Source organism: Triticum aestivum, chromosome 3A (genome assembly GCF_018294505.1).
Source record: "Triticum aestivum cultivar Chinese Spring chromosome 3A, IWGSC CS RefSeq v2.1, whole genome shotgun sequence".
Classification (NCBI taxonomy): domain Eukaryota; kingdom Viridiplantae; phylum Streptophyta; class Magnoliopsida; order Poales; family Poaceae; genus Triticum; species Triticum aestivum.
In genome coordinates, this window is record NC_057800.1 from 44475185 (window position 1) to 44483855 (window position 8671).

General features: G+C 45.0%; 1 protein-coding gene across 1 annotated transcript; it reads right to left on the bottom strand.

The window, feature by feature from the left end:
- Positions 1-5870: 5870 nt before the first annotated feature.
- Positions 5871-8354, bottom strand: LOC123060120 (uncharacterized). The gene is made up of 5 exons (XM_044482690.1): positions 8122-8354; positions 7105-7522; positions 6784-6979; positions 6548-6607; positions 5871-6188 (listed from the first exon to the last, which is right to left on the bottom strand). The coding sequence occupies exons 1-4, from the start codon at positions 8252-8254 to the stop codon at positions 6557-6559; spliced, it is 798 nt and encodes a 265-aa protein (XP_044338625.1). The 5' UTR covers positions 8255-8354; the 3' UTR covers positions 5871-6188; positions 6548-6556.
- Positions 8355-8671: the final 317 nt, after the last annotated feature.

The following is an 8671-nucleotide window of genomic DNA, read 5'->3' on the forward strand; positions in this document are numbered from 1 at the left end:
ATATGCTCACTGACAGAACTGTTCTCCTCCATCTTGCAGCTATAGAACTTATTGGAGACTTCATATCTCTCAATCCGGGCATTTGCTTGAAATATTAACTTCAACTCCTGGAACATCTCATATGCTCCATGACGTTCAAAACATCGTTGAAGTCCCGATTCTAAGCCGTAAAGCATGGCACACTGAACTATCGAGTAGTCATCAGCTTTGCTCTGCCAGACGTTCATAACATCTGGTGTTGCTCCAGCAGCAGGCCTGGCACCCAGCGGTGCTTCCAGGACATAATTCTTCTATGCAGCAATGAGGATAATCCTCAAGTTACGGACCCAGTCCGTGTAATTGCTACCATCATCTTTCAACTTTGCTTTCTCAAGGAACGCATTAAAATTCAGCGGAACAACAGCACGAGCCATCTATCTTCAATCAACATAAACAAGCAAGATACTATCAGGGACTAAGTTCATGATAAATTTAAGTTCAATTAATCATATTACTTAAGAACTCCCACTTAGATAGACATCCCTCTAATCCTCTAAGTGATCACGTGATCCAAATCAACTAAACCATGTCCGATCATCACGTGAGATGGAGTAGTTTCATTGGTGAACATCACTATGTTGATCATATCTACTATATGATTCACGCTCGACCTTTCGGTCTCCGTGTTCCGAGGCCATATGTGTATATGCTTGGCTCATCAAGTATAACCTGAGTATCCCGCATGTGCAACTGTTTTGCACCCGTTGTATTTGAACGTAGAGCCTATCACACCCGATCATCACGTGGTGTCTCAGCATGAAGAACTTTTGCAACGGTGCATACTCAGGGAGAACACTTCTTGATAATTTAGTGAGAGATCATCTTATAATGCTACCGTCAATCAAAGCAAGATAAGATGCATAAAAGATAAACATCACATGCAATCAATATAAGTGATATGATATGGCCATCATCATATTGTGCCTGTGATCTCCATCTCCGAAGCACCGTCATGATCACCATCGTCACCGGCGCGACACCTTGATCTCCATCGTAGCATCGTTGTCGTCTCGCCAATCTTATGCTTCTACGACTATCACTACCGCTTAGTAATAAAGTAAAGCATTACATCGCGATTGCATTGCATACAATAAAGCGACAACCATATGGCTCCTACCAGTTGTCGATAACTCGGTTACAAAACATGATCATCTCATACAATAAAATTTAGCATCATGTCTTGGCCATATCACATCACAACATGCCCTACAAAAACAAGTTATACGTCCTCTACTTTGTTGTTGCAAGTTTTACGTGGCTGCTACGGGCTTAAGTAAGAACCAATCTCACCTACGCATCAAAACAACAACGATAGTTTGTCAAATAGACTCCGTTTTAACCTTCGCAAGGACCGGGCGTAGCCACACTCGGTTCAACTAAAGTTGGAGAGACAGTCGCCCGCAAGCCACCTATGTGCAAAGCACGTCGGGAGAACCGGTCTCGTGTAAGCGTACGCGTAATGTTGGTCCGGGTCGTCTCGTCCAACAATACCGCCGAACCAAAGTATGACATGCTGGTAGGCAGTATGACTTATATCGCCCACAACTCACTTGTGTTCTACTCGTGCATATAACATCAAACCATAAAACCTAGGCTCGGATGCCACTGTTGGGGAACGCGGTAATTTCAAAAAAATTCCTACGTACACACAAGATCATGGTGATGCATAGCAACGAGAGGGGAGAGTGTTGTCTACGTACCCACGCAGACCGACTGCGGAAGCGTTGACGCAACATAGAGGAAGTAGTCGTACGTCTTCCCGATCCGACCGATCCAAGCACCGTTACTCCGGCACCTCCGAGTTCTTAGCACACGTACAACTCGATGACGATCCCCAGGCTCCGATCCAGCAAAGCGTCAGGGAGGAGTTCCGTCAGCACGACGGCGTGGTGACGATCTTGATGTTCTACCGTCGCAGGGCTTCGCCTAAGCACCGCTACAATATGATCGAGGTGGAATATGGTGGCAGGGGGCACTGCACACGGCTAAGGAACGATCTCAAGGATGAACTTGTGTGTCTAGAGGTGCCCCCCTGCCCCCGTATATAAAGGATCCAAGGGGGAGGGGGCAGCCAGCCAGGAGGAGGGCGCAGGAGGAGTCCTACTCCTACCGGGAGTAGGACTCCCCCCCAATCCTAGTTGGAATAGGATTCCCCGAGGGGGAAAGAGAGAGAGGGGGGCCGGCCACCTCTCCTTGTCCTAATAGGACTAGGGGAGGGGGGAGGCGTGCGGCCCACCGTGGGCTGCCCCTTTCTCCTTTCCACTAAAGCCCACTAAGGCCCATATAGCTCCCGGGGGGTTCCGGTAACCTCCCGGTACTCCGGTAAAATCTTGACTTCACCCAGAACACTTCCGATATCCAAACATAGGCTTCCAATATATCAATCTTTATGTCTCGACCATTTCGAGACTCCTCGTCATGTCCGTGATCACATCCGGGACTCCGAACTAACTTCGGTACATCAAAATGCATAAACTCATAATAACTGTCATCGTAACGTTAAGCGTGCGGACCCTACGGTTCGAGAACAATGCAGACATGACTGAGACACATCTCCGGTCAATAACAAATAGCGGGACCTGGATGCCCATATTGGCTTCTACATATTCTACGAAGATCTTTATCGGTCAGACCGCATAACAACATACATTGTTCCCTTTGTCATCGGTATGTTACTTGCCCGAGATTCGATAGTCGGTATCCAATACCTAGTTAAATCTTGTTACCGGCAAGTCTCTTTACTCGTTCTGTAATACATCATCTCACAACTAACATATTAGTTGTAATGCTTGCAAGGCTTATGTGATGTGCATTACCGAGAGGGCCCAGAGATACCTCTCCGACAATCGGAGTGACAAATCCTAATCTCGAAATACGCCAACCCAACATGTACCTTTGGAGACACCTGTAATGCTCCTTTATAATCACCCAGTTATGTTGTGAAGTTTGGTAGCACCCAAAGTGTTCCTCCGGCAAACGGGAGTTGCATAATCTCATAGTCATAGGAACATGTATAAGTCATGAAGAAAGCAATAGCAACATACTAAACGATCGGGTGCTGAGCTAATGGAATGGGTCATATCAATCAGATCATTCAACTAATGATGTGACCTCGTTAAACAAATAACAACACTTTGTTCATGGTTAGGAAACATAATCATCTTTGATTAACAAGCTAGTCAAGTAGAGGCATACTAGTGACACTCTGTTTGTCTATGTATTCACACATGTATTATGTTTCCGGTTAATACAATTCTAGCATGAATAATAAACATTTATCATGATATAAGGAAATAAATAATAACTTTATTATTGCCTCTAGGGCATATTTCCTTCAGTCCTCTAGTTTCTCGCTCGCGCTTTGCTTCCTCTTCTCGCTCTCTTTTGCGAATAAGTTAGCCACCATATATGCTAGTCGCTTGCTGCAGCTCCACATATATTTACCTTACCCTACCTATTAAGCTTAAATAGTCTTGATCGTGAGGGTGCGAGATTGCTGAGTCCCTGTGGCTCACAGATTACTATTACACCAGATGCAGGTCCAGGTGATTCCGCTCCAGGTGACGTGTTCGAGCTCAAGTGGGAGTTCGACGAGGACTCTCAATGTTACTATGTTTCCTTTCCTGATGATCAGTAGGGTGCCCTGTTGGGGGTGATCGGGACCATGTCGCATGTTGGGTTATCTTTCATTTTGGTGTCGTAGTCGGGCCATGAGTGTTTGGATGATGTATGTTATTTATGTACTTGATTGACGTGGTGAGTGTAAGCCAACTATGTTATCCCTTTACATTATCTTTATTACATGGGATGTTTGTGATAATTACCTGACTTGCGACATATGCCTTCAATGCGATTATGCCTCTAAGTCGTGCCTCGACACGTGGGAGATATAGTCGCATCGAGGGTGCTACATGTATTGATGAGAATCCCATGATAAGGGGACACGATCTCTGCTTTGACAAGACATGCCAGTGAAACCGCACCTCGAAATACGGAGCGGCAGGCTAAAGAACGGTTCAAATAATGGTTGGGCAGTGGCGTGATGTCACGCTACAGAAAGTTGTCAGCGGATTGGACTCGTGGAATATTATACTCTCTACGGTTGTGTGTGGTACCTGTTTTGCAGAGCCGGACACGTTTTCTTTGTTCGGAAGACTATGTTGGAGTGTTCGAAGAAGGAACCCACCTTGCAATGCCGAAGACAATCTGCGTGTCGGACTCATCGTCATTGAAGCCTGGTTCAGGGGCTACTGAGGAAGTCCTGGACTAAGGGGTCCTTGTACAGCCAGACTATATACTTGGGTCGGACTGTTGGGCTATGAAGATACAAGATAGAAGACTTTGTCTCGTGTCCGAATGGGACTCTCCTTGGCGTGGAAGGCAAGCTTGGCGATTCGGATATGTAGATTCCTTTCTCTGTGACCAACTTTGTACAACCCTAGTCCCCCCCCCTCCCCGGGTGTCTATATAAACTGGAGGGTTTACACTTCTAGGGTTAACGCTCAACAATCATAATCTCATAGGCTAGACTTCTAGGGTTTAGCCATTACAATCTCGTGGTAGATCAACTCTTGTAATACTCATATTCATCAAGATCAATCAAGCAGGAAGTAGGGTATTACCTCCACATAGAGGGCCCGAACCTGGGTAAACATTGTTTCCCCCGCCTCATGTTGCCATTAACCTTAGACGCACAGTTCGGGACCCCTTACCCGAGATCCGCCGGTTTTGACATCAACAGTCAGGCCACGTCTGATAGATCGGTTGGTGCCAACCATATGCTGGCCACAAGTTGCAAGCATGGCCCTCTTCTAGGCCGCAGTTGGTGTCGACCATATGCTGGCCACAGGATGCAAGCATGGCCCTCTTCTAGGCCGCAGAATGCAAAATGTTCTTCTATTTGGTTATCCCTAGTGTGATTTGTGTTTATGCAAAATATCAAAACAGGACCCAATAAGAGATGGACCGCAAGTGAGGAGAGTCCTACCAGGGGTTTTATGCAAAATATTCTCCGGTTGTCCCTGGTGGGACCCTTGTCGACGTGCCAATGGTCAATGCGCCACATGAGTGGGTCAAACATTGTTTGGGCTGCTTGGGACCGGAGGTGAACCACTTGCAAACGTTTGGGACCCAAACATACAATTTTGAAGTTTTGAGACTAACTTGACATACCTCGAATAGTTTAGGACCTTTGGTGCAGTTTCTCTTTGTTTTATACTACTCCCTCGTACTAAAGCAATGTCAACTAATATGAATTGGAGGGAGTACCAAATTAGCATTCGGTGCATTCCAAAACATCACCTCAAGCTGTCCCACGTGTTGTAGGTACTCACTTGTTATGTGGTTTATGCTACACCGAACGAAGTTCCAACGGTTATTCAAGACGATGCATGCTGTTGGAGTGAGTGACCAAGGAGGTTTTTACCCAACATCGGTGGCAGCATAATCTTCGGATTGGTCCACCACTTCATTTGACATAGGCATAGTGTCGGTCCGATATGACTAATGTTGTCACCATGTCGGTTTTTTATTTATCTTTTGTCGCAACGTTCGTGTTTGGCTGTGTGCATCTTGTTATGCGGACTCTGGGTGTTACTCATCATGCTTTGTATCCGTTTGATGCTACATTCTGAGTTAATAAAAATGTCATTTATCCATAAACATGTTCTACATGAACTTTGCTGCGGAGAGCAATACATGCCTGTAGTAATATGCCAAGCTTCGTAGAGGAGCATCATTGCCCTGTTTGGGCTGTCTAAAATTATATAGCAGCATTCTTCTATTGGTGCTGTTCATTTAGTTCCACATATAAAGAGGAGACTGCACTGCAATTAACAATGGAACGAATTAACACACGTTTAATCATATCATGTTTGTCTAACACACAGAGAAATTAATACGGTGACATAATTCAAACCGCAAGACAATAAGGTAGCAAAGTTAAGAAAGAAATAAGTAGTAGATCAGTATACAATCTAAAATGAGCAAAGCCCAGCCAATGACTAGCTACAAAGTCTAGGATTAAAACATTCCAGCATACTAACTATGAAACCTAGAACTACGCCACGCGCACGTCAACTTTTTTTAGGATAAATTCTGACAACTTCTCATGGTTCTTCCTCCCCAAGTTTCCGTCCAGTGTTCAAGTCCTGCATACAAAGAGTATATTAGATCTGGAAGAGGAAAAAAACGGTGTCATACTTATTTACATAAACGATGACAAATGATTTTCTCTGTGTGGGCACGCAGCAGGTGCTTGTCAAAAGTAGTCGTTGTGCGTGCACTATTTAGACTTCAGGTTAAGTTAAAGCGTACATTTGCAAACTTGCACATTTTTGTTGTTTTGAGATAGCTTACCACATGTATCATACTAGCATGGATGCCTTTTATCTATACTTCCATATACAACACTCGTATTGAATACAGGACGATTTGGTCTTAAACTAGTATCAATTGACATACAACGGTCTTTCTTATGAGAATTTGAGAAAGGGCACCCATACATTACCTCATCGTACTATTGGCCCTTTGCGACAAGCATAACCAACCCAGCAGTTCGTACTTCGTTCTAACAAATGTATGAAATGGAAAGGTTATAAATCAGTCAAACCAAAAAACATACTTATTAGATACTGCCTCCGTCCCGAATTACTTGTGGCTCAAATGGATTTATGTGAGCGAGCGACAAGTAATTTGAGGCGGAGCGAGTATAAAACATGTTGCAATAAAGTTCAAGGATTTTACCAGGTCTTCGTCTCCACCAAGCCACTCTATTAAGAACTCCCTTATATGTGTGACAGGAACAGCGTATACCGATGCATGTGAAGCTCCGGCAAGCACCCCAACTACCCTGTCTATCCGTGGCAAAATAAGAGGTGAACCTGATGCACCTTGCTTAGATGTACAACTGCAGGTAAGCGACACTTCATCTGGTTCATTGCTGCAATAAATAAATATTCTAATGATTAGCACGAGTAGAGACAAAAGGAATTTTCATGCTACATTATACTACTAGTACCATGTTCTAGTAAGTAAGAGATACTAAGTATCGGAAGAGTGCATTACGTTATTTGACCAGAATACGTCCCTGGCTCTAGAATAGTAGCAGAAGAGCCATCCAATGTGGTATAAGCCAGCGCAACAACATTCCACCCAGAAGCATATGGTGGGTCGAAGAACCTCAGACAAGTCACTGGTTCATAGACATCTTGAGCCCGCAGCCAAGCAAGATCCCGACCCTCATCAGTACGAATTATTCTTGCATTGTATCGGCGTGGGATCAATCCGTCGGAGTTGAAGAAATAAACAGCCATTGTTCCACCCACGGGAAGCATCTTGACGACATGTTGACATGATACTATGTCACAGATGGTTTTATTGTTGCTGACAATAAAGCCATTGCCTTGAAAAACATTGTCAGTAGCGGTATGGAGACGCACCACAAAGAGTTGATGGTCTCTAAACACCCGCTCGCACCATAAACCTTCATCCATGACATCGGACATGTTTAGATGTCAACTTGTAAAAAAAAAATGTTCCAATGAACAATACGTACATGTTAAACACACATGATGTATGCATAAATCTATTACTTCCTCCGTCTTTAAATATAAGACCTTTTGGATATTGCATTATGGACTGCATACGGATGTATATAGACATATCTTAAAATATAGATTCACGCATTTTGCTCCGTATGCATAGTGGAACCTTTAAAAAATCTTATATTTAGGAACGGTCTCCGAATCTGTTCATGAAGTAATGCAAGTGTGATTGTATGCATCTACTGGCTTTTAAGTTTTAAGTGATAAGCCAGAGCACATTAGCTAGCTAGCTAGCTGCGGATGTTGCTCCATGCGAGAGCGAGCCAGATCTGCACAGCACATGTGAGCAAATAAATCTGCAGCGCTGGCGGCATACCTACATACGTGCAGCTGACGAGCAACGCCCCTACCTGCAGTTGAGCGGTCGTCAATGAACCGCCGGCCGGCCGCTGGCTATCGATCTACTACGCCGTGACTAGCAGGTACCAGATCGGTACAGACATTGGCTAGGTACAAGGAATCCAAGGCAAGGACTTACCGGACGTGTGCCGTTGGCAGCAGAGTAGCCGGGCGGGGATTGATGCAGGCGCACACACGAAGCCCGCCGGCCGGCCGGAGCAGTTGACTCGTTGAGCTAGCTTGTTGTGAGATCCAGGAAGGAGCACCAGCATTATTGAGTGGGGATGGGAGGCTGGCTAGATATTTCCCAAGTGGTGGTACGGCGGAGGAGTGGGTGGAGCGCCGCCGTCTAAGGAAACGCGGTACTGTAGCTGCTAAAGTGCCCTGCCTTTGCCGTTTGGGGAAGAAGGGGCTGACAGTAGGCCCCCCTTCCTTCCAACATATTACAAGCTTTTTATTTTCTTTTTCCTATTATTAGAGAGAATAGATGAGCTCGCGTGCGTTGTGCCAGCAAAATAAGGCATTTTTGTTTTGATATTTACTAATGAGTGTACATTCTTTTCTTTAGGGACAGCTAATGCTTGTGATGTTTTGGTCCTAAGAGCATCTATATACGGCCTCCCAAACCCGCCTCAAACGCTCGGACGGACGGCTTGGCCAATGATCGGTCATAAAAAGCGACTCAGACG